The sequence below is a fragment of the Trematomus bernacchii genome, unplaced genomic scaffold (assembly GCF_902827165.1).
Source record: "Trematomus bernacchii unplaced genomic scaffold, fTreBer1.1, whole genome shotgun sequence".
NCBI classification, from domain to species: domain Eukaryota; kingdom Metazoa; phylum Chordata; class Actinopteri; order Perciformes; family Nototheniidae; genus Trematomus; species Trematomus bernacchii.
In genome coordinates, this window is record NW_022987899.1 from 1024489 (window position 1) to 1051140 (window position 26652).

General features: G+C 44.0%; 1 protein-coding gene across 1 annotated transcript in view; it reads right to left on the minus strand.

Annotated features, from left to right (window-relative positions):
* Nucleotides 1–1053: 1053 nt before the first annotated feature.
* LOC117469939 (gap junction delta-2 protein) overlaps nucleotides 1054–26652 on the minus strand; it is a 43801-nt gene continuing 18202 nt past the window's right edge. The window contains exon 2 of the mRNA XM_034114429.1: nucleotides 1054–5405. Within this exon, the coding sequence (XP_033970320.1) occupies nucleotides 4556–5405 (850 nt within the window). The 3' untranslated portion in view covers nucleotides 1054–4555. The remainder of the gene's footprint in view (nucleotides 5406–26652) is intronic.

A 26652-nucleotide genomic window follows, 5' to 3' on the forward strand; every position in this document is an offset into this window, starting at 1 on the left:
CAAGTCAAAAAGAGAGATAAGCAAATTATGATGAAAGAAATAAAAGTTGCATAATTCATTTCACATTGACAAATATAGAAAAAGCAGACCGTGGAGAGAAGAGGACTGTTGGAAGAAGAACGGCTTGGAGAGTGTGTGAAAGTGTGTGAAAGTGTGTGAACTCGCTGACTGTGTGACGGCCGGAGCATTTAGTGAATGTATGAATGTAAACAGAAGAAAACCAGGACACATTTATGTTCCTCTGCATCTTCACGTTGTGTTCGTCAGTGTTTCTGAACTGAATGAAACCAGACATAACAACAGAATCCAAGAGGAGGAAGTTGAAATACACATGCTTTTACACCTACTGTGTGTTATATATTCTGTTCAGTTGTGTATCTACATTATCCCAAATGTTTGCAACAATTTTCAAACCTAGAGAAATCCTGTATTAAGATAAGCGTGTGTTTAATTGAGTTGCCTTAAATCACATGTGTCAAACTCAAGGCCCGGGGGCCAAATCAGGCCCTTGGTGGATTTAATTTCGGCCCGCAGGATCATTTTTAATTACTATTAGATCTGGCCCGCCGGTATATTGCACGCACACCTTCACTCAATCCTGAGGGTCTCCTCAGCTCAGAGCCTGACCCCAAACATTGATGACCTTGCACCCATACCCATTTTTTTATTTGGCCCACTGTGTATTTGAGTTTGACACCCCTGCCTTAAATGGTGTCGTATCCTTGTTGAGCGAAATGTAGTGCTGTGATTGTCTGTCAGAAGCTGTCTTAAACATACTTTTTTATCAAGTTTTAAGTCACATTTTTAAAATCCACTTTTAAAATCTGATGGAAGATTTGAGTCATCGGACGACTGGATGTTAATTTATCAAAGAAACAAGCTGAGCGAATGTTAGCCTTTAGCTAGTTTGCCCTGCATTTTATAAAAACGTGAAACTGCTTTATTGATAATTTTTTCTTTGGAGAGAAGAAGATAATTCTGCTTTTGGTAAAAAACCTCCTGAGCGTCTTGTTCTTTTTTGCAATATTTCAAAATCCAATAGAAAAATCCCATTCCTTTTTGCAGAGGGAGCCCTTGCTATGCTAACTTTGGATTCAAATACGTCATCACTGCCCCTCTCTATCGTGGCACAACATTAACTATTGTTCGTGAATTCAAACTGCTCTCCTCACATTCAGAGGTGCTTGTTTTACTAGATTGAGTGAATGTCCGGCATGTACTAATAAAGGTCCATCTTAAAGGTCCCATGTCATGTCCATTTCTACTGATCATAATTCCATTGTTGAGGTATACTAGAATACATTTATATTGTGCAATTTTCCAAACTCACATTGGTTTCTCATACAGCATCTCTGTAAAGTATGTGTATTCACTCTCTGTCCTAAACGGCTTGTTGGAGCTCCTGCCCAACAAGCCTTATCTTACTCGCTCTGTGCAGATTAAACATGTAGAGCGCAGTGACCAACCTGCAGGAGCCACGTTTAGTTCAGGACATCAGCTTGGTGAGCTCAAGGTCAGCGTTTAAGCCTTCGCTAGGAGCACCAGCTCTGTTACTGAGGGAAGCCTTGACTCAAACTCTATTATTAGGCATTCTGGCGTGGCCTCTCAGCGTTTCCCGCCCCCCCCCCCCCCCTCGTCGTGCTTACAGTAGACTGCACCGATCCATTTGAGCTCCTCAGAGATCCTCATGGGAGCCTAAATCTGGGGATAATCACCTGTAAGAATCACTGAGATTATGACAGGGGGAGTGAAAGGGGAAACAGAGAGTCAGGGGGGGGGGGATTTCTTCTGCTTCAGCTGTTGGTGTTGCATCAATTACTACTGACACTCAGTGTAAATGTGCTTAGGCTTTTGAAACAGTGTTAGCTGTTGTCGTGTTAAGGTAATTCCAGAGTAGCTACGATGCTGTCCTACGATACAAATTCTTAAAAATAACTACAAAAGTGGTAGAAAGTAAAGATTGTAAACATCTTTTTAGGTTGGTATGAATTTGCTTTGGTTTGTCATTATTATTTGAAAAAGTAAAAATGTTATTTTGTCCATTTATATACGTGGATTTCAGTTGTAGAAACAACAAAAATAAACTAAAGTAAACATTTGCAATAGCGTGCATTTTAGTCATCTAAGTATCTAATTTCCCCTTTGTTTACCCCCAACATAATGACAGAGGAATTGTCCAAAGGCATTGTGGGAAATGTAGGGAATCGCTAAACAAAGCACAAGCAGGTAAGGCAAGTTAAGGGAAAGTGGATACAACATATATTAAAATAGAAAGGTTTTTACATTACAATTTCAAGTTATGGTGCAATTTAGTGGAAATTGAATAGGAAAGAAATGAAATACTGACTACAGTTTGGTCTCCTGATGTATCTGTTTGTGCATCAGTGCATAGGGGGGCCCCTTTAAACCCCCAAATGTGGCAGTGTTAGGCTCCTACAGTGTCAAGCTACATAAGGCCATTCAATGGGCAGTGGTAAAGAAGATTCTTAACACCAGAAGCAACTTTGCTGATCTGCTACAACGTGTCGGGTTCAAGATTTTCTTTTAGTTAGCTGATTTTTAAGAATGTGTAACACCTGGAAAAATATTGGTCTCGAGAAAGACACCACATGTAGTGCTATGAATCGTCCTTATGTCTGGTTTCACAGGCCTGCGCTAAGTGATCTTAAATGAGGCATTAGTGTATGAGTTAATTCCAACATTAGTTCCTTCAGTCTGCCACTCTCCAGCCGGTCCGCGTTAATCAAGGTGCAACACTCTCTGTCATCTTTTTTTCATCTTGACGTTCTTTTTCTCTTACAAGGCATGCATGCTGAAATCCAGTCAGGAAAGAAATGCAAATGAAAGAAAAACCACTGAGATTCAAAAAACACAACTGTCCCTAGTAGAGTTACTACACAGCTTGATCATTCAAGAAACATCACGTCATGTAAACATGCCTTTTTCAAATGGCTCGCAGGCGTTAGCTGTGCAGCTGATTTTGCAGAAGACTCTCTGTAGGGATTAGGGAACGCCTGCACATGCATTGTTTTACACTTTGAATGCAATTAAGAAACAATTGTTATAAAGTTGCACATAATAGAAAATCAGCTGCACAGACTCCTCGGCCTTCATGCCATTAATCAGTTCCTTCAGTGAGAAATGCTTAAACTAAAATGAAAAAAAGACAGACAATTTACACATGAAAGAAAAACAGCAACATGTCCCAACCAACCCTGCACGCAAAGATAAATAAATCTATTTGGATATACTCTAAATGGATAAATAATATTACCATGATATACTCTATGTAACTTCATCAACAATAATTAAATATCTCAAGGATGGCACCATCGCTTTTTTTGAAAAAACAAAGAAGAAAAGAATTCATGGTGATATATTTTTTATAAAATCTGTAATAAAGTGATGTCCTCTCTTCCCTCTCTTCTCTCTCCTCCGTCTCTCCTCCCTCTCTCCTCCATCTCTCCTCCCTCTCTCCTCCGTCTCTCCTCCCTCTCTCCTCCGTCTCTCCTCCCTCTCTCCTCCGTCTCTCCTCCGTCTCTCAGCACACTGGAATGCTGGAAGTTTGGTTTGTGCTTTAGGAGAGACGCGAACGTTTGTCCGTTTGTTCATTAGTTCCCCTCCCAAGTGTACGCAGAAGCAGAGCAGCAAGAGTCGTTACTGTCACCAGAAGCCCCTGGGGTCCGTATAGCTGCCAACCAGCGGAGCACAGAGAGGCGAGGGATCGGGGAGAAAGAAAAAAAAGAGTTTGTTTATGATACTTGATGTGTTTGTGTTAAAATCATCTTTTGCCAAGAGACAAAACATAAACATCGTCAGTCTTTTTCTCTCTTGGCTTAAGCTCGTGACAATGTTCCAACAGAGGCGACACTGATCAGACGCAGATCCTTCTCTCCTGGCTTCAGTCTAGGAAAACAAAAAGACCTTTGGGGATATCATATATGTTTTCCCAGAGTGATGTGACCCACGGTCCTTCTCTCTATCTCACAAACATCGCTCTCTAGACAGTTCTTCCGTTCCTCTTTTAATGATGTCGCTGCTCATCCTCCCCGCACCCGAGCATTGAGGCTGACACAGTCCAGAAGAAAAGCACCGTGGGATGCATCAAACACCGCCGCCATCTTCCAAATGTCCCCGAAGAATACAAAACAGCCTTTCATCTCTTCTCCTCTCCTTAACCCTCGTCTTCTCATCTCAAGTCGTTCCCTCTCTCCAGCCCCTTGAGGATTTAATTCCCCTACTTTAAAAGAAAAAAGGGGCAGAGGAGAGGGTAATTAGTTTTTTATTTTAAAGACAAAAAGTAGAAAATGGCAGTTGGAATATCTTCCCCATGAGACCAAAATATGTTCATCATGTTCATTTGTTTTTTCTTCCTCCTTCTCGACCCTCAAAGTCGTTGAGACGGAGGTTTGGTTATTTTTACATTCTGTTTCCTTCAGGAGGGGTCATCTCAGTGCCGTCTTCATCAAATTAAAATCATAATGAATTCCCTCCTTTGCACATTCACCCCCCTCTCCTCCTTCTCCTCCTCAAACCTTTTGTCTTCTCTTCATCATCAGACGTAAGCTGATTCGCTGGACTGGGTGCGTCCGAGGTTTGGCGGCTGGGACAGGTGCGCCATGTCCTTCTTCCTGATCTCACAGATGGACTTCCGGCGGGCCTGAACGCCTCGAATGGCGGCTTTAATCTTACGCCAGCCCAGGTGGTTGAGCTCGGCCAGGTTGAGCACCACGCAGATGCCGCTCACCGCGAACATGAACACCAGGAACACCGTTTTCTCCGTGGGGCGCGACACGTAGCACTCCACCTCCTTCAGACACGGGTAGCGGTCACACTCGAAAAGCCCGTGCACACTGAAGCCGTAGAGGAAGTACTGACCCACCAAGAAGCCGATCTCCAGCGCGTTTCTGAACACCACCTGGATGATGTAGAAGCGGGAGATGCCTTCTTGCCGGCGCACCTTGGAGCTCTTCGAGTGGGTGAGGCCTCGTGGCGCGTTGGGGATCTCCTTCACTTCCAGGCAGTCTGGTTCCTCCTTTCCTCCTCCTCCATCGCCGCCATGTTGAACGAGGATACCGTTGATGTTGCGGAGCTTACGAGTGCCGTCCCTTCCCCCGTAGTCCCTCTCCATGATGGGGTAGAGGAAGGAGTAGCGCCGTTCTTTCTGCTTGGCCGACTGGTGGACGGAGTAGGTGATGAAGCAGAGGCTGGGCGTGCACACCAGGATGATCTGGAAGACCCAGTATCGGATGTGTGAGATGGGGAAGGCCTTGTCGTAGCAGGCCTGGTTGCAGCCGGGTTGCAGGGTGTTGCAGACGAACATGGCCTGCTCGTCCTCGTACACGGTCTCTCCAACGATGGCCACGATCAGGATACGGAAGATCACCACTACAGTGAGCAGGATCCTGGAGAGAGGAAGAGATACATGGGGTTAATCGTCAGAGAGGCACAATGATTTACTGTGTCAGGATGGATGAGATGTCCTCAGATGTCCTTCCTAGGAATTGTACGTGCTCGGTGGAAGGATACAGTGACAAAGGAAGGAACGATAAGGGAAAGGATGTAAATGAAGGGAGAATTTTTTTGAATAATCAGCTTTCAAAAGATTAAAAATAGACATATTGCAATGTAATAATATCCCATGGTTTTAAAAAGCAAACCCAATGACACCTTCATTTGAAGCGACAGAGGAAAAAGCTAAAGTAGAAAATAGAAAGAAGGCTCGAGCCAGAATGATGGCTGAGAGGAAGGATCTGAAATTGAAATCGCAGCAGGGGGCTTCATGAAGGACTCTGAACTGCTTCACTTGAAAAAAAAGAGTGTGCAGAGCTGGAGAAAAGAGACGAAAGGGAGAACTTAAAATGCAGGAGGGGGTCACCATCTGATAAGAACCAGAGAAGAAGAGTGCTCCAAATCTCATCTCTCAGCCAGGGTAAACATTGCAGAAGAAGAACGGTTGAGAGCGGAGCCTCGACGGGACGTCAGCGCTCATAACTCACAGCTAGTTATCAACACACAGTTTGTTTTGTGTGTGTGTGGTGTGTGTGTGTGTTGTGTGTGTGTGTGTGTGTGTGTGTGTGTGTGTGTGTGTGTGTGTGTGTGTGTGTGTGTGTGTGTGTGTGTGTGTGTGTGTGTGTGTGTGTGTGTGTGTGTGTGTGTGTGTGTGTGTGTGTGTGCGTGTATACATCACTTCAGGGGACATTACATTGACTTACACACACTTCCTGGAGACTTATCCTAACCTTAACCATAACCAACACATGTCTAACCCTACCCTAACCCTAACCCTAACCCTAACACTAACGTCCACACGGCAGCGTGCGTTGAAGCTTGCCGGTGGGCGTGTCTGGCGTGCGACCAACAACCAATCACATTAATCTCCCGCCCTTGACACACAAGCACGTGGTTTGATTGGCTAGAGCTTGTAAACGGAGGCACAGCGACGCAACGGAACCACAATGCAGTTCGGCAAAGCGTGACGTCACCCCATTCAAAGTGAATGGGAAGCGCCTCCGTTGAAGCAACGCACGCTGCCGTGTGGACGGGCCGTAACCCTTACCCTAACGAAGTCTTCACCCTAAAATTAATGATTCCCCTCATGGGGACCTCCCTTATGTCCCCATGAGGGAGGCGAGTCCCCACACGTGACTGTGTAAACAGATTTAGGTCCCCACAAGGATAGTAATGCTAGGTCACACACACACACACACACACACACACACACACACACACACATACACCCACACACACACACAATTATCTCCATTGCTGACTAAACTTACGTCTTTCTGCCTCACTGCCCTAGCAACAGGTGACACAGCGTGATGAACCTGGTTTGCAGATTAGCTGCTATTACTGTGTGTGGTGTTGTGAGATTACTGATGTAGGAACTGGGTTACCTTCAATTCACTCTTTAAGTGTGTGTGTGTGTGTGTGTGTGTGTGGTGTGTGTGTGTGTGTGTGGTGTGTGTGTGTGTGTGTGTGTTGTGTGTGTGTGTGTGTTGTGTGTGTGTGTGTGTGGGTGGTGTGTGTGGTGTGGTGTGTGGTGTGTGTGTGTGTGTGTGTGTGTGTTGTGTGTGGTGTGTGTGTGTGTGTGTGTGTGGTGTTGTGTGTGTGTGGATGGACTACAGGTTTTCCCCTCTGTCCCTCTTTTTGTTCTTTTCTTACTTTACTCATCCCTCATTTATTTTTCATATCTGAGACCATGCAGAGCACTTTAGACAGCAAGCTGTTTGCCTTCCGCCTCAGTGGGCGAGCCTGTGCTGTGTAATCTGTGACTAAAGTCTGGGAACAAGGCTGCAGAGTGACCTGGATAAAGCGGTTAATCTGTTGATTGAAGCGGCCCTATTATGCCTTTTGGGATTGAACTTTCCTGCAGAATGTGAAATAGGTTTTTGTGTAATGTTCTGCAAAGGCTAATACCTCGACTCCTTTGTTTACTTCGGGAACATAGTCAAATCACTAAGTACACTCACGCTTCTATTGGCTAGCGCTCCAACACATTGTACTGTGATAGGCTAAGGACGGGACATCTCTAAGTCGTTGTCCAATCACAAACAGAGCCAGCCAGCTAACCAATCAGAGTAGACTGGGCTCTGGTTCAGACAGAGGGTGAAAAGAGGTGCTGCAGCATTAAAGCATGGAGACATGTCCCAGTAGAGACACTACATACTGATATGAACCTGAGAATGAGCAGGGGTAGGGCCTCCTTTAACTTGAATATGCACAGCTGCTCGTTAACAGTTATATTAGTGGATTATCAATTTACATATGCATGTAATAGCTTAGAGCAGGGGTGTCAAACTCAAGGCCCGGGGGCCAAATCCGGCCCGCGACTTCATTTTATGTGGCCTGCAAGAGCTTGCAAAGAATATAATATACAATACAATTTTATTGTCATATGTACATAGCTACAGTGTAGTTATGACAATGAAATTCTTAGGTCACAGGCTCCTCCAACAGTGCAACACAATAAAACAGATATTTGTGCAAGTAAATAAAATAAAATATAATATAATAGAAATAGTGCAGAATAGTCTATATACAAGTATTGGAATATTGTATATATAAGTTGCAAACAGATTAATGTTATGGATTTCAAAAGTGTTGATGTAATTGTTGAATATTTGCTTTCAATTATTTGCCCTAGACTTCTGCTTTCAGACGTAGTTATTTATGAAGTTATTACCAGGACTGATAATAATCCAATGCAGAGCCAATAATATAATACATTATTTAATATATATTATATATTTATATATGTGTATATATATATAGTCTTAAAGTTGCAACCGGCCCTTTGAATGCAACCATAATGCTGATGTGGCCCTCGATGAAATTGAGTTTGAGTATTGTGTTTTTTTAAATAAGTGAAAGATAACAATTTTTTGTATTTAAAAGTAGTCAGTGCCACAAACTTATCTCGTGCCCTCATTGGTCATGTGCGCGTCCGTGTGTGTTGGAGGAGGGGCTCTGTAAGGAAGTGGCAGATTTGTTCCGGTTGTGTATTTTCAAATTCTCGCGCACTCGAGCTGGTTTCTCCAAAATGACCTACCCCACCTTTAACAGTAATAAGGTAGAATTTGCATTATTTTGTAGTATTAAACTCTATATTTATTGTGGCTGGATCACGACTGTGTTACATAAAGTAGAGTTTGATAGTAAATATGATTTAGCAATCTGACAAACTTCAAACATCAGTTTAAGTGTCACGTTTCCTCCAAGATCGATGGACTTTTATAGAGACATTCCTCATACACTATCTACTCAGTGGACAGGCTTTTCATTTCCAATCCCACTATAACCTCTATCCTCCATTTCACCTGCAACCCTCCCTCAAGATAAGCATGGATTTATTAGATCAAATCAACAGGAGAGAGTAGCTGTCACTTGAATTTACCTCGGGCTGTTTCAACACATTTGATTCACTTTGTGCGCAGTATATATTCAATAAATCAATTAGAAGATCTGTTTATGCCGACATTATTGTGACCGTGCAATGGAACCAGGACGAAGAACACAATATAGGCAGATAGTCATGAGATGGCATTTGTCTGTAATCTACCACTCACACAGTGGCTCTGTCAGTCTTGCCTGGCACAGATGTGGAGTCGAAGGTTAGGAGGTAATCCTTTACAGAGTCTATTTCACAGGCAGGTTATCAGTGATGGCCTCCAAAATAAATTGTAGGAGCCATATGTTAAAATGTATAATTTGATATATTATGTGTGTATATATATATATATTTGAACATTGTAATCCTTTGTTATTAGTATTATTATATATTTTATTTAAAACCAGCCGTTGACGTTGGTAATGAGAAGTTAGAAGGAGAAAACAAACACGGAGCAATATCGTTTTTGACCTTTGACAATATTTGTTTGTACTGATACCTTTTGTTTAAAGGTCCCATGTCACGGCCATTTCTACTGATCATAATTCCATTGTTGAGGTATACCAGAATAGATTTAGATTGTGTAATTTTCCAAACTCACATTGGTTTCTCATACAGCATCTCTGTATAGTATGTGTATTCACTCTCTGTCCTAAACGGCTTGTTGGAGCTCCTGCCCCGCCCCTGTGAGCCCAGTGTGCTCTGATTGGTCGGGACGTTGCGAGGCTCGTTGCTGCGAGGAGCGGACAGGTTTCCGGGTCGGCGATACAGCGAAAACAAGCGAAACTCATCCTGAGCACACACAAACACTCACAGCCGAAGTAAAAAACAATAAGTGTGGCTTGATATTGAGTAAGAAAAAGGTTTATAACGCTGTGAGAATGGGTCTGCGGAGAGCATTTCTCCACCATCCCAACTCGTCTATTACCAGCGTTCAGGGAGCTCTATGCAAGTCAATGGGGACTCCCTGTTAGTTAGCCAAGGGATCCTGGTGTGTGAGGTGCTCCGAGGATTGGTCCATTTGGGCCAATCCGGTCATTTGTTGTTGATTTGGGTGTTCACACGTCACAGAACCCAGGAAGCAAACAATGGAAAATGAGAAATCTCCAACGATGCGTTCTGGGGCAGCACAGACAGGTCTTTTCTGTGTTAGAGTTTTACTCGCTACAGGGTGTACTTTGAGGGTTTGTGACTCTGCAGACCGTTTACATGCAGAAAAACCTACATAACACACAAGGGGACGGGTAATAACCAGAAAAGCATGACATGGGACCTTTAAGTAAAGAGTCAACCAAACTTACCTGAGACGTATTTTTGTCAAGCTGATTGCTACATGTGGATAATATATACATTTTTGGATTAGACGGAACTACATAAATAATAAATAAAATACTTAATGCCAATGTGCACACCTCTGATCAGCTGGAGGGGAGCAGGGAGATAGAGGGAGGGAAATAAGTGCAAACAAATTAAAATGCTTTTTGCCCTTGTGGTGACTCCATTAAGGAGCTTAGTGTAGCCGAGAATTCACAATGCCAGAGAGAGATGTATCGCACTGAATGGGTGAAACGCAAAACATGTACAGTATGCACGCTCGCACACCCATGCAACAAAACACAGTGCACACAGTGAGGGAAGACTGTTTTAAAACGAACTGAAATAAGACAGTCAAATTACTGTTAAGATGAATTAGTTCCAGAACAGGGTATAAAAAGATTATGAAGTCACCAAAAAAAAAGTGGCTCGGAACATCTCGGCCTAAATTAAACGAGAAACCTGCCAGTGCCGAGGACAGGGAGCGCGAAAGGAGCACCAGCCATGGAGGAAAATTCTCATCACAGAGAATGAATTATATAATAGCTTCCACACGCAAACCCCTGCTGTAATCTGCGGCTGGGCCAAGTGGAGGATTCTTGCATTAGGTTTTTTTTTGTTAATGCCATCGAATAGCTTTAGATTATCAAACGCCACACAGCAAAACCCCCCACCTGCTTTTTCTCTCCTCTCTAGAGCATCATGCCTAGTTTTCTCAAGAGCCTATATTCTCTGCAAAAATACTCACAAGAGGCATTTCAATTGCCTGTGGCTTCACAGTTAAATGTGAAAAAAACCACATCAAAGGTCATCTAATCATGCACGCTCTAATTGTCTCCACACTCACATATTGATTTGTTAAATAATGTATTCACCCAATCAATAGAAAGTCATTGATTCAAATTGATTCAAAATGCTGATGTGATTTCAAGTGACTTAAAGAGTCTCTCCTGCTGATGTTCAGGGTGTATATCAGTATGTAGTGTCTCTACTTAAAGAGTCCTCTCCTGCTGATGTTCAGGTGATATCAGTATGTAGTGTCTCTACTTAAGAGTCCTCTCCTGCTGATGTTCAGGTGTATATCAGTATGTAGTGTCTCTACTTTAAAGAGTCCTCTCCTGCTGATGTTCAGGTGTATATCAGTATGTAGTGTCTCTACTTTAAAGAGTCCTCTCTGCTGATGTTCAGGTGTATATCAGTATGTAGTGTCTCTACTTTAAAGAGTCCTCTCCTGCTGATGTTCAGGTGTATCAGTATGTAGTGTCTCTACTTTAAAGAGTCCTCTCCTGCTGATGTTCAGGTGTATTCAGTATGTAGTGTGTCTTACTTTAAAGAGTCCTCTCCTGTGATGTTCAGGGTATATCAGTATGTAGTGTCTACTTTAAAGAGTCCTCTCCTGTGATGTTCAGGTGTATATCAGTATGTAGTGTCTCTACTTTAAAGAGTCCTCTCCTGTGATTCAGGTGTATATCAGTATGTAGTGTCTCTACTTTAAGAGTCCTCTCCTGCTGATGTTAGGTGTATATCAGTATGTAGTGTCTCTACTTAAAGAGTCCTCTCCTGCTGATGTTCAGGTGTATATCAGTATGTAGTGTCTCTACTTTAAAGAGTCCTCTCCTGCTGATGTTCAGGTGTATATCAGTATGTAGTGTCTCTATTTTAAAGAGTCCTCTCCTGCTGATGTTCAGGTGTATATCAGTGTGTAGTGTCTCTACTTTAAAGAGTCCTCTCCTGCTGATGTTCAGGTGTATATCAGTATGTAGTGTCTCTACTTTAAAGAGTCCTCTCCTGCTGATGTTCAGGTGTATATCAGTATGTAGTGTCTCTACTTTAAAGAGTCCTCTCCTGCTGATGTTCAGGTGTATATCAGTATGTAGTGTCTCTACTTTAAAGAGTCCTCTCCTGCTGATGTTCAGGTGTGTATCAGTATGTAGTGTCTCTACTTTAAAGAGTCCTCTCCTGCTGATGTTCAGGTGTATATCAGTATGTAGTGTCTCTACTTTAAAGAGTCCTCTCCTGGTGATGTTCAGGTGTATATCAGTATGTAGTGTCTCTACTTTAAAGAGTCCCTCTCCTGCTGATGTTCAGGTGTATATCAGTATGTAGTGTCTCTACTTTAAAGAGTCCTCTCCTGCTGATGTTCAGGTTCATATCAGTATTGTGTCCTCTACTGCGACATGTCTCCATGCTTTAATGTTCAAAAAGCTCTTTATTTTTCTCATACTGCCTGTGCTGCAGCACCTCTTTTCACCCTCTGTCTGAAAACCAGAGCCCAGTCTGCTCTGATTGGTTAGCTGGCCGGCTCTGTTGTGATTGGTCGACCGCTTAGAGATGTCCCGCCCCTTAGCCTATGACGTACAATGTGTTGGAGAGTTAGCCAATAATATAACACACGGATGTTATACGTTGCAGACCATTTACTGTACATGAACTAAAACCTATATAACAAGGAAAGGGAAAACCCCAAAAAGCACAATAGGGCCTCTTTGTGGCTTCCCACTAAAAAGTTAATCACCACATCAAAGTACATTTAATGCAGGCTCTAATTGTCTCTGCAGACTCACACATTGATAGCCTATCACGTACAATGTGTTTGAGTGCTGGTCAATAGGAGAACGAGTATTACATACTGATGTCACTATGTTCAGGAAGTAAAGAAAGGAGTCCAATGGAGGTGTTTCAGGCACGGGGGGTTGGGACTGGGAGAGAAACTCCTTCTGGAGGGAACACAGGGATTTTAGCCTTTGCAGGACCAATTGTCTCTGCAGACTCACACATTGATTAGTTGAATAATTTATTGACCAATCCACAGAAAAATCATTGATAGAAATGTGGAGTTTTAAATAAAGCTGGCTGCAGCTTTTTCAAATCTGATTGTCTTTTGTGTTTTTAGTATTTGGTAATTGTAAGAAGAAACACCCAATTTGAATTTATTTTTAACATTTTCATCGATTCTGAGAAATGAACCAACCATCAGCTCAGCCCTTTGTTGTATAAATATGCTTCAAACATGGCGGACATATATTATCACGTAATATCACATTTCGCTCCCAGCAGACTGTGTTTGTTGCTGCCTTTGACTAATATGTTATCACACAGGCGGTGGTAATTATGCAAAAACATTATGCCAACACAAGTCCATAGCGCCTCTTCTCCTCCAGCAATTGTCCCTCCCAACCTGCCGTCTTTCTTTCTTTCTTTGTCTTCCTCTCACTATCTGACACTGAGTGGGTGTTTGTCGTATCCAAAGCTCTCGTTGCAAGCGTGAAGTTAATTGTTTAAAATTAAATGTGTACAGTGATGTGAAATATAATCATAGTGTGCTTCTGCCAGTCTGCCTTCTCCGCAAGCACACACACACACACACACACACACACACACACACACACACACAACACACACCACACACACACACACACACACACACACACACACACACACACACACCACACACACACACACACACACACACACACACACACACACACACACACACACACACACCCACACACACACCACACCACACAACACAATGGTGGTGCTGCTCCAGCGGTCTGCATTATTAAACTTCGAGGGAAATTGAAATGCCTCTCTCACTGCGGCTTCCTTCATATTATCCAAGAGCTTGTTTAACGTCGCCTTTTTTAATGAAAACTTCAACGCTGTTTACATTTAGGATCTAGGTGTTTAAAATAGAGGTAATGTGGGAGTTGTGTGTGGATCCGTGGGCAGAGATGAAGGTGAGTTTTGGGGCTGATTGAGGCAAATGTATGAAAAAAGTACACACTTGTTGTGAGGCAGTTTTAATCATTGATGTTTTTTCATCTGAGATGTGTTGGAGATTGGGCACAATCACCCCCCACCCCCCCTACCCTACCTCGTTTCCATCCCCTCTTCATCTTGCCTCCCCTCTCTCTCCCTTCAATCTCCCCCTCTGCTGGTTACCACGGCAACAGGCGAGGGGCAGACAAAGTGAGATGACGAGTGAGAGCGAGGCAGAAAGTGTGCCGAGTATCGGAGCTGAAGTCAAGTGTTACTGCAGATGTGTTGCACCCGGTTAGATGAGGTGCTTCAAAGAGCTTGTTTACTTTTTGTTAAAAAATCCTAAACAACACTTTTTGTTTTGGTGTGTTGAAGTTTCTGGAAGATAATGCCGTGAACAAACCCAGAATGTATTGGATAGATTTTAGAGAAGAGGAACTCTACTGTTGTTCAAAAGCCTTACAGGAACGCCAATTTCAAAACTAATTTCTCAAGATAGCTAAAGGGGGACCTATCATTGCAAATGCACTTTTGTACGTCTTTTATACATGAATAAGTGTCCCCGGTGTTCCAGGGAACTCACCAAGTGTCAGAAAACACAACCCTCTCTATTTTCCTCCATACCCCAAATCTCTAAAAAAGGGCTGCAACGGATCTGATTCAAAACTGATCCAGATTTGAAACACTGTCCTGAGTCAGGACGGTGGCGCTACGGCTATTGGGCCAACTCCACCAACAGGAGGAGACAGCCACGGCCATTGCCGTTCGAAAGCGCTGTAGATGCTGTAGTACATATGCCAGGCCTGTAGGTGGTGCTGTTCTCACAAGGAATCTGCCAGAGCTAGAAATTGTCAACTTGAGCAAAAATGAGGCATGGCTAAAATGCATGATCTGTTGGTATTTTGAAAAAAAAAAGTATAAATATGCCTTATATAGGTATGGTCCCTACCACTATATTATTATAATATAGCAGATAGGTCCACTTTAAAGAGAACAATTTTAGCGACCCTGCATAGGGTGCTCGGGTTGTGTCACTCAAGCGTCCCCCGTCTCTCTGCCAATCACGGAGCTGCACAGTATGCTGGTCGGTGTGCGGCCTGTGGTTGGGGGAGGCAGAGGGGGAGGGCTGGGGGTGTCGTGACGTTGACCCCTGTTTGTTGTCTGGGAGTGAGGGAGTAGAGCTGAGAGTGTTGATGAACCTGCAACCCTGTAACATGTAAACCTGTGGACCGTGTGCGAACAAAGGAGCTATTAAACACTAAGAACTTGAAGCCTGTTTCCGACTCCCCTATGTCGAACGTTACAATGGTGTCAGAAGTGACTTTTTCGAACGAAGGACGTCTATCCTGACGGGAGCTCGTAACTGCGTCACGGAGTTAGCCGGTGAGCTAGCGGAGATGGATGAGTTCGGCAGGATGGGGAGTGAAGCAAGAAAATAGTGACGGAGAGGAGGATGGAGCATGCGGGTGGTCGAAGGAGATGTGTAGGGAGTTCAAGAGTGCATGGGAGGCGATTAGAGCGCCTGAGGAAGTCGGCGGTGAGGATGGCTAGAGACGCGGGGGATGACGCCTTCCTCAGCGGCGTTTCGCGCCACTGACATTCCCCTCCAAAATGGCGGTGCCCAGCAACCAGTAGCAGTCACCGCGTCCGTGAAAACACCCAAATACTCGGGTAGGGTCAGACTGGGAGGCTTTCCAAGCCCAATTTGAACTGCTAGCACATGCCGGGGGGTGGTCAATAGAGACTATAAAGCGCTACAGTTAGCTTTGTGCCTCTCAGACGAGGCTCTTTCATTGCCTGCTACTACTTAGCCCTGAGGACCCGGACACAGCTATGAGCATTAGCGGGGGCTTTGAAGAGGCGGTTTGGACAGGTTTTCCCGCCCAGAGCTGCTCCGGAATTGAAGTAAATAACCGCTTGTAGGAAGTCTGGAGAGACGCTGCGGGCGTTGGCTAACGACGTGGAAAGCCTGGCACGGCGGGCGTATGCACACATGCCACCCGGAGTGCAGAGTGAGCTGGCACGGGATCAATTCATCAGGGCCCTCCTCCCTGCGGACTTGAGGGTCGAGGTACAGCTGCAGCATCCACAGTCCTTGCAGGCGGCTTTGGAGATGGCTGTGGAGAGAGAGAATGTGTGGGAGTGTAGCTGCTAGGAGCAGCGGAGGGCCGTTACTACCGGCTGTGAGGAGCTGCAGAGAGGAGGAGAAGCCTGCATGGGTTGCTGAAATGACTGAACTGATAAGGGCTGTGTCTCTGCAGCCAACACACAGGCCAAGTATCAGGGTCTGCTGGGAGTGTGGTCAGCCAGGACATTTGGCCAGAGACTGCCCCAAGGCACGCCGGTCCAGGGAAACGACGGGGGGCCCGCATAAAGGGGAAGATGCGGATCCAGGCCCAAAAAACCCCCCAACCAAACCACAGCCTTATTTTCCCCACCAACACAGACAGCCGGAGGAAGGAGCCCGACAGCACAGCCGGGGGAGCCAGGCTCTACTCCTTCCTGAAGAAGATGACAGCACAGGCTTGAGCCTGTCGTCGCGGTGGGCCGTGCTGGTGGTGGATATTCCTGTTATGTCCCTGTCACTGTGGAAGGGGTGCCCTGCACTGCGCTGGTGGGACACAGGCTCGACAGTGACCCTGGTGAGATCAATGTGTTGCCCCAGTGGGACTCAATTAGAACCGACAGCGGTGCGTCTACGCACAGTCACGGGAGAGCTGGCACCTATGAAAGGAAAAGGCATGCTGACTGTGTCGGTGGGGGGAGTTGAAGTGCAGCATCCGGTGTGGATAGCAGATGTACAGGATCCGTGTATTCTGGGCTTAGACTTTTTGAAGGCGTCTGTTGCCACCTGGATCTTCAAGCAGGCACAGTGAGTTTCCACGGGGGGCCAGTGACAACTATGGCCCGTATCCACACCCCTGCTGAACCTGCTGGGAGACCCTCTACACACCCGTGAGTACCCTGAAAACTGAACCTGGAAACCGCCGCCCTTGTGCCGCCGGCGGATGCCACTACTGTGAGAGGAGAGAGACCCGTGAAAAGGAGCTGCTGGAGGAGGGTCACCGTCTGTGCTGGCAGCTCGACAAGTTGAAGAGGTCAGTTGCTGGGAGCTCCAGACAGTGGACGTGGCAGAGTGGAAGCAACAGCAAGAGCTGGACGCAGACCTACAAGCCTGTACTGCAAGTGGGTCGAGGCGCAGCAGCGGCCACCGAGGGAGGAAGTGGCAGTGTTCTCCAAAGCAACCAAGGGGCTGTGTGGTCTCAGTTTGAGGCTCTGCGTCTGTGTCAGGGCGTACTACAGCGTGCGTGGAAGGAAGGAGCCAGCAACGGGGGAGAAGAGATGGCAGGTGGTGGTCCCGAAGGGTCTGCAAGAGGCTATACTCAAGGCCATGCATGGAATGGCAGGTTCTGGGCACTTTGGCGTCACTAAGACTCTCCGCCGCCTTCGCCAGGGCTGCTTACTGGGGGCAGTGCCGGAGGGAGGGTCGAAGACTTCTGTCGCCGCTGTGTCCCTTGTATGGCTCGTAAGGGTCCCCCTGGTCGTTCCCATGCTCCGATGCAACAGTTTCCTGTTGTCTACAGGGTGCGGCTGCCTCCCAAGGGAGAGAAAAGTGGTGCTCCACAGAGACAGGTTGGCCCCGTATAGAGGAGTCACTTCTCCACATGCCCAAGGGACTCCGGGTCCACAGCCTCCTCCTCGACACCCCCAACCCAGGTCCCCCGGCGAGCAGAGCAGCAGCCCCCCGTCAGTGACTGAGTTTCCCCCCCACTTTCTTCCCCTTTCCCCCGCCTGGACCAGAAACCGGCACCCCCTGTCCCCCTGACCCCAGCCCCCCTGCCGAGAAGGCAGACACGACCCCCGAGTCGGTTCAGAGAGACTTTGTGTGGTAGTTAAAGTTTATAGTGAGACCCCTCGGTTCCTGTAGAGGGCAAGAATGCGCCCTGGTCTCACTGGAAGGGATGGTAGTCCACCCAGACCTTCCTAGTTCAACTAAAGAAAAATGTGGTTACCGTTCTCGCTGCTGTGGGTTAGTGTTTAGTTGCAGGTTTTTGTTCTAGTTTTTTATGTGTCCCTCGTGGGCGAGGAACTTTGTAGTAGGGGGGTAGTGTAGCGACCCTGCATAGGGTGCTGGGTGTGTCACTCAAGCGTCCCCCGTCTCTCTGCCACTCACGGAGCTGCACAGTAATGCTGGTCGGTGTGCGGGACCTGTGGTTGGGGGAGCAGAGGGGGGAGGGGCTGGGGTGTCGTGACGTTGACCCTGTTTTGTGTCTGGGAGTGAGGGAGTAGAGCTGAGAGTGTTGATGAACCTGCAACCTGTAACATGTAACCTGTGACCGTGTGCGAACAAAGGAGCTATTAAACACTAAGAACTTGAAGCCTGTTTCCGACTCCCTATGTCGAACGTTACAATATCATGCTCATTTTCAGGTTTATATTTGTATATTATTCTCTACTGTGACATGTTTCCATGCTTTAATGTTCAAAAAGCTCATTATTTTTTAACCTTTGCAGACCATTTACATGCACAAAAACCTTTATAACACACTACAGGAAAGGTAAAGCATATCAGAGCTTCTTACACTTTCACATTGGTTTCATTTTTTTTGAACGCTTGAAACCAGGAGACGGCTAGCTTAGCTTAGCTTAGCACAAAGCCTGGTATAGGATGGAATCAGCTACCTTGGTTCTCCAAAATTACAATATCCAGCACCTAAAACCCCCAAAAGCATAACAAGGCCTTCTTTAAAAGTGTGTTTTCAGTATGTTGAATTTCAGAGGATGATCAGTGAGAAGCTCCCGGCGCTGTCTCTGCAGTCCGTGTAAACAAGTCCAATGTTGTGGCTGACCTGCTAATCTTCTCCTTTAGCCTCCATCAATACCTGTTCCCTCGCTGCTAATCTCTGCCTTTTCTCTGCACACCTCCCTTCCCCCTCTTCCTATGATTCGATAGATACCTGCTGCTGCTCATTACATCTCTGACCTGCATCTCTCTCTGTTTGGTCCTCCAGCTTCACCTCCTCTGATCTGTATGCCGCTCACTTAGCCTGATAATCAGACTGTTTCACTCTCAAGTCAGGGGTCTCTTTTTTGCAGAGATCAGCACATCGGAACAGAGCATGATGGGATTGTGATCACAATGTGAGCCAGACGAGCTCGTAAAAACGTAGTAGCTAACTTGACGTAATGTCATTATTGCATTGTCTTGTTATGTCTTCAGGGTGTTGTTGTTGGAGGAGGAGAATGGGGCTTTTCATTTCCAAGAACTGTAACTATTGTCTAAGGGATAATAACGCCTTTGAATCCTTTAAAGCAATTAAAGGATTACCACAGTGACAATCAGGCATCTCTCTCTTAAAATGCCTCTCAGGATTGTAATTATTTGAACCATCACCACATGAAGAAGTACAAAATAAAGAAGGTGAAACAAAAAAGAGTCTGTTGGTGGTCAATGTGACACATAGTAGCCTCTGACTTTAATCATATCCAAAGATTAAGCTAGCTAGCATGCAAGAGGGGAATATACATAAAATACGTTAGCCTAGAAAATACAAATTGTTAGATGTGTGTCAGGGAACTCACGCAGCGTCAGAAAATAAAACCCTCTCTCTTTTCCTCCGTACCCAAATCTCTAAAAACGGGGTTACAACGGAGCTGATCCAGATTTGCGTCCGATATGACGTAATATCTGAAATGTGGACCCACGGCACTATCAGAAACGTTGCTATCAGAAACAATGCCCGACTGTTTTGGACGTAATGTGGTCGGTGCATGTTTACATTAGCATGGCTAACACTCAGAGCTAACCTGTACTGGAGAGCATGTGTGTGAAGAAGCAGGAAATAAAAAGGAACTCACCTTGTGGTATAACCGGCAAGAGAGAAAGCCTTTGAGCTCCATACTGTTTCAGAAACAATCCTTGATAATCCATGATATGGCGTTTCATCACGGCAGTATTTAGTTTAGACAGTAGCTGCCGGGTCCCGCATGAGCTCAGCCCCCTCCTTTTTAATTATTTATCAATTTAAAAAAAAATTAAGCTTTATACCCCAAATCAGCACTTTTGAAACAGGAAGTGAAATAGAGGGATATGAGGCATGGCTAGAATGGGTGATCTGTTTGGTATTTTGAGCAAAACACTTCATAGACATGTTTTTTATATATTTGTATATATCTGAGACCTATGCTATTGCCTAAAAATAGCATGGTAGGTGACCTTTAACATACTGTAAACAGGGGAAACAGTTAAATTATATAACTGGCTAATTAGTGAGTTTCAGAGATTCTGCTGAGCTGTCTTTTTTTCCACATTTGGATGAGGCTCACAGTTTTCTAGGCTTAAATTAGTATTTTTATTATATCTATTCTTCTAACAGGAGGTAATCAAACATAAACCATGTGCCAACAAGCCACATGTCGGACAAAGAGAGAGAGTGTGTGTGTGTGTGTGTGTGTGTGTGTGTGTGTGTGTGTGTGTGTGTGTGTGTGTGAGTGTGAGTGTGTGAGTGTGAGTGTGTGTGTGTGTGCGTGTGTGTGTGTGACAATGCAGGACATGATAAGAGATAGTTTAGATATCATTATGTGCATCTAACCCTTAAAAATAAAAATGTCGACTGAAACTGGCTTATAAATATGAATAGCAATGCTTATTTATAGGTCATTACACAAACTATGCAAATAAAGAACTCAAATATAGGTTTAATATGGATTTATTTGTTCACTGGGGTGGGTGAGGGGTTTGTTTAATAATGCCGGCTATGTTAAATTGAAATTGTGTTCACTTTATTTTCATTTCTTCCTACTCCTCTTTGAAAAAAAAACTTTTACATACATAATTGTATTGTGTATTGAGTGTTACATAGCAATGTTACACAACAAATCATATTCACCTCCATGAGTGATTGAAAAAAACCTCAAATGTCACAAAAACTCTCTGGGAATCGCGCTCCACCGGCTACACCCATAGGTAAAACATTTAGTAGTTGATTGATTGACATCTGACACAGCTAACGGAGATTGCCTTCTCTTGTTTTCTAAACAGCATTGAATAAAAGCCAAGTCTTAGATGGGCGACTGTCAAAAAAATGCAGGACATCAGCAGAGGTGGGAAGTAGTGGAGTGCAAATACTTTGTTGCTGTACTTAAGTACATTTTTCTGGTATCAGTACTTTACTCCACTACTTATTTTTCTGACTTCTTTTTACGTTTACTTCTTACATTTTGAACACAAATACCTGTACTTTCTACTTCTTACATTTTGAACACAAATACCTGTACTTTCTACTTCTTACATTTTGAACACAAATACCTGTACTTTCTACTTCTTACATGTTGAACCAAAATACCTGTACTTTCTACTTCTTACATGTTGAACACAAATACCTGTACTTTCTACTTCTTACATGTTGAACACAAATACCTGTACTTTCTACTTCTTACATTTTGAACCCAAATACCTGTACTTTCTACTTGTTACATGTTGAATACAAATACCTGTACTTTCTACTTCTTACATTTCCCAAACAGGCTGGTTCCTTTAGTTTGAATGTGTGTTTGGTGGCGTGATCATTATTATTTAGAGTCATTGCGTGCCTATTGATTTGAACACGATCCGTGTATCCATCATTTCCTGGTCTTCTCTAAAGAAGAGGGACCAATGAAAACGTTGTCATGTTGCCGTTGTTCAGCATGGAACATTCATTAGCTAACAATGACATTATTGTTCTATTAATATAAAGGGAGGTCAGGTACTCTTTAAAACAGCTGCTAGTTATGGGTACTTTTTACTTAAGTACATTTCAAAGCCCATACTTCTTTACTTTCACTTGAGTAAAGAAGTTTAGTCAGTACTTAAAGGATGTGAGTACTTTTGCCAGCTCTGGACATCGGCTCTAATTTGTGGGACATGTGATAAAAATGCTGTGCAGTAGTGTTAGTGGTTTGGGAAAATCCCTCCTCTGTTTATCCGTTTATTTTTGTAACTATAACCTTTATCCTGACTTTCCCTTATTTCCGCCCTGAATATTTTTGACCTTCTGTCTGAGTCCTGAGTGTCTTAATGGTGCCAGGTGGTAACCCAAATTCAGAACACCAGCAGCTCTGACAAACCTAATCCTGTCACATCAAATATGGATGGACACTCGTCGTCATGCTCTCTCTCTGTTTCTCTTTCTCTCCGTCTGTGTTCCTCTGCCAACATTTATCAATAGCTTGTAGTTCACGGCGGGTCACCTGGCATGCAGCTGTATCCAACCTCACACAGGAGCCCTGACACACACATTACTGCGCACACACACACACACAAACGGGGGGAATTGTTCCGGTGCTTTAGGCCAGTGACAGAAGGAGTGAGGGGGCTGCACTCTCCCCTGCTGACAGACCTTTTTTATCCACAACACACACACACACATGTACACGCTCACAAATGCTATGAAAAAGATATACACAGATTTACACAGAATCAGAGCATGAAATCTCTAAGTACACCTCTCCATGCATGTCCGCACACACACACATTATAATCATACACACACACTCTCTTCCAGCTGTTGCATGGCGTGACAAAGCCGATTGTGTCTGACATGGCCGAGCGTTATTTCCATCTACTCACGGGAAGATGAAGATGAATTTCTATCGTACAAACCACTGCTGATGGTTTTACCTTCGTGCTGCCTCTGAGTCGTTGAGTTTTGAGCAGGTGGCTCAGAGGTCGACTTTGATTAAGTGACAGATGTACATGTGTAGGAGTCGAGTTTGACGTATATGCATGTAACCTCCCTTTCAAACACACACACACACACACACACACACACACACACACACACACACACACACACACACGCACACGCACACGCACACGCACATGCACACGCACACGCACACACACACACACTGCAATCCTGAACTTACATAGACATTAAACAGACTTTACACTGCCATCTCCAGAGAACAAGTAAGGGACGTCCAGCTCTTACGTTAAATTGATTGGACTTTTTTCTGCGGATTGATACGAGTGCTCTTAGTCCCTTGAGTCTCTATAGCAACGGTCTGTTTTCCTTAACAATAGTCTGAATTAACAACCATTGGAATGTCCAAATTGACCAATAAGAATCGAGTATTCAACCAAGCCGTGTAATAAAGTCAGTGAAATGCTCAGTTTCTGGAGAATTCACAGTGAGCATTTTCATGGCACCCGTGCAAAAAGAGAAAAATGCAAACATCTGAACAAAAAGGGTCTTTTACACTAACACGGCCACGAAAATGACTTCTGTCGGCAAAAACCAACGACAGAATCGTCAGAGAAATTCAGAGTCTGGCTTGTTAAAAAAAGCCAGTGCAAAAATGTTGACGTGTCTAAAGGACCACGGTGTAATCTACGTTTTGTGAAACCTCCTGGACCTCAGTTAAAAAAAAGTGCAAGTCTATTAACACCAGTACTGTACTTAAAGGTAGGGTAGGTAAGAATGGATAAACCAGCTTGAGTGCGCTAGAATTTGAAAGTACACAACCGGAAAAAATCTGCCCCTTCCTTCAGACTTCCTTACAGAGCCCCTCCTCCAACACACACGAACGCACACATGACCAATGAGGGCACGAGATAAGTTTGTGCACAGATGGAAGGCTGACAGGCAGGTAGGCCATCCAGTTATTTTAGCCGGGCCGGCTCAGATGATTGGTCGTGCTTTTTACAGTACTACGGCTTCCACAGATGACATGTTTGTATGTATTTATTGTCAAAGCATTTAATATATTCATTGCTATCGGGATGTTAAGAGCATTCCATGGAATATAACAAAACGTTTTTTCTGAAGTGAATTACCTACCCCACCTTTAATTACATTTTTCAGATACTTGTACTTTACTTTAGTTTTTACATTTCATTCTAACCTAATACTTGAACTCCACAACTCTGTACTTTTGATTCCACTACAATAACTCAACGCCTGTGGTAAGTGGTGACTTTTCGCTTTAAAGAAACGCTAGTCTCAGATGAATATTCTTGTACGTTTTGGGCCTGTTTGTCCCGTTTTCAGATGTGAACAAGTTGTCCGCAGTTTCACCCTTTAATCTTCTCAGGAGCCCTCAGATTCTTGGCCTCAACATCAGCTGAACATTACATTATATTGCATTTAGCTGACGCTTTTATCCAAAGCGACTTACAATAAGTGCATTCGACCAAGAAGATACAAACTTGAAGAAAACAGAATCATATAAGTACATCAGGTTTCATAGAGCCAAAACATTTCAAGTGCTACTCAACTAGCTTTAGATAAGCCAGTCCTTTATTAGTATATAAGTGCTTTGTTAGTCATTTTATTGCTCGAAGTGGAGTCGAAAGAGATGAGTTTTCAGTCTGCGCCGGAAGATGTGTAAGCTTTCTGCTGTCCTGATGTCAATAGGCGCTTTCACACCGCAGTACTTTTCCCACAAAGGTTCATCAGAACTCTTTAGTTCTCATGAACTAAGTACAGATCGCGTTCACACCGGAATAAGTCCCTGGGGGAGGATTAGGCAAATGAAGCCGCTGACGTCACTTCTTCTTCTTCTGCTTTGGGTTTACTGGCAGGCCGCAAACAACTTCACGGCGTATACTGCCACCCGAAGTCCCCGGCCGGAAGTCCCCGGAGTTGGGGACTGGCTTCAGTAGAAGCTGCTGGGACTCCCAGCAGCTTCTACTGAAGCCTTCCGAGTAAATCGCCAGAACGCCGACACCTCCTCATCTCCACCGCTCCCATGTTTTCTTTTGTGTTGCCATAAGTTAGTCTCTCTGCGTTTGTGCGCTGGGCTAATGCTAATGCTAATAATGCTAATGCGAGGATAATAAAATGGCGGCTTCACAAAACTTTTTCTGAGTTTTACGGGGCGTGGTTTGCAATCCGCCCAGCCAATCAGACATAGGAACCTTTTTCTCCCACGAAAGTCCCTGCTCTCTAGCAGGGACGGAAAAGGGGGTAAAAAGGTTCTCATTAACTAAGTTCTAGTTCCGGATTTTTTTTTTTGGTGTGAACGCAACATTTCGGAACTATATCGGAACTAAAGTGGGAAAAGTACTGCGGTGTGAAAGCGCCTAATGGGGAGCTCATTCCACCATTTTGGAGCCAGGATAGCAAACCGACGTGTTTTTGCTGATGGGAACTTGGGTCCCCCCCCTCGCAGTGCGGGTGCAGCGAGCAGTTACATCTCTACATTGACCAAGAAAAACAGAGTAAAATGCCTCCATGCAACAGTATAAATAATCCTATAAATTATAAATTGTTTTACTTTTTTAAAGGGTTAGCAGATAGCTGATAAAACCTCTGTACTTTTAATAAGTAAAGGATCAGGATACTTCTTCCAACACTTAGTACATTTTAGTTAAGAAGCATTATTTATTTGCCTTACAAGTATAGTGTTTCCTTACAAGTACATATAGTAATATATCTTATATATATATATCTTTTATCGTCTTCACTCAGAAGGAAGCAATGGAAGATATTTGTTTTTGCCTTTTGTGTCAGGTAGTCTTTTTTAAAACAGAACCACAGTTTTTCTTTTCAATATAGTCCTATACAAAAAATATAAAAGTTCCCTTTATAGTAAAAGTATCGAGCTATATTTACAAATACAAGCTTTTTTTTTTCAATATATGTATAACTTTCTGCTGAAATTCCTGCTCTCATTGAATGTATATTTCTTGAGCAGTGATGAGTTGGTCTGTGACAGTCCCTCTTTTTTTATGCAATAGTCTTTGTGTGTAATCCTGCTTCTGTAATCTTCTAAAATGGATATCTAATAATAGCATATTCTAATACAGTTCACTTGTCTATCCATCTGTCTGTCTCTCTCTCACACACACACACACACACACACACACACACACACACACACACACACACACACACACACACACACACACACACACACACACACACACACACACACACACACACACACACACACACACACACACACACACACAAAAAGGTATGTTAGTCGCGTGATGATGAATGTGAACAGACGGGCTCTGGAGATTAATTGATGACGATCACAGCCCTTCTGAGGCAAACACTAATTCTCATATAGCAAATGAAGACAATCACATGCAAAGACACATTGTACGTGATATTCTAAGGGGCGGGACATCTCTAAGCAGTTGACCAATCACAACAGAGCCGGCCAGCTAACCAATCTTAAGCAGAATAGGGCCCCTTTAACCATTTGCAAAACAATTAGATATATAGATTATTCAGCCTGACTAATGACTATAAAAGGATATATTTGTTTGTATTTTTAAACAACTCATAAAGCATAGATTGATCCAGAGGTTAAGCGTATCAAATAAATAATAATAAATAATCCTGTGCACTGGTGCCTACAGTAATTGCGCTCTAAGGGTTTCCATGACGATAATAACTGTGGCAGTTACCTTGGCAACAAACAAGGCCCATTGAAGTCAAATTGGAGGCCGGATGTTAAAAATAGACTTTCTAAAAGTTTACTCCGAGCGATCGTTCACAACGGCTCGTCGGCCAGGAATAAAAAATAAATAAAAAAAGGGGAAACTGACAGGAGTGGTCACCATGGCAACAGACCATGCACCACTGTGCACATATTATTATTGATCTTTTTTTTAGAGTGGGTTGTGATTCATTTTCAAAGGTTTTATTGTCATATGCACAAAGCTACAGTGTAGAAATGGCAAT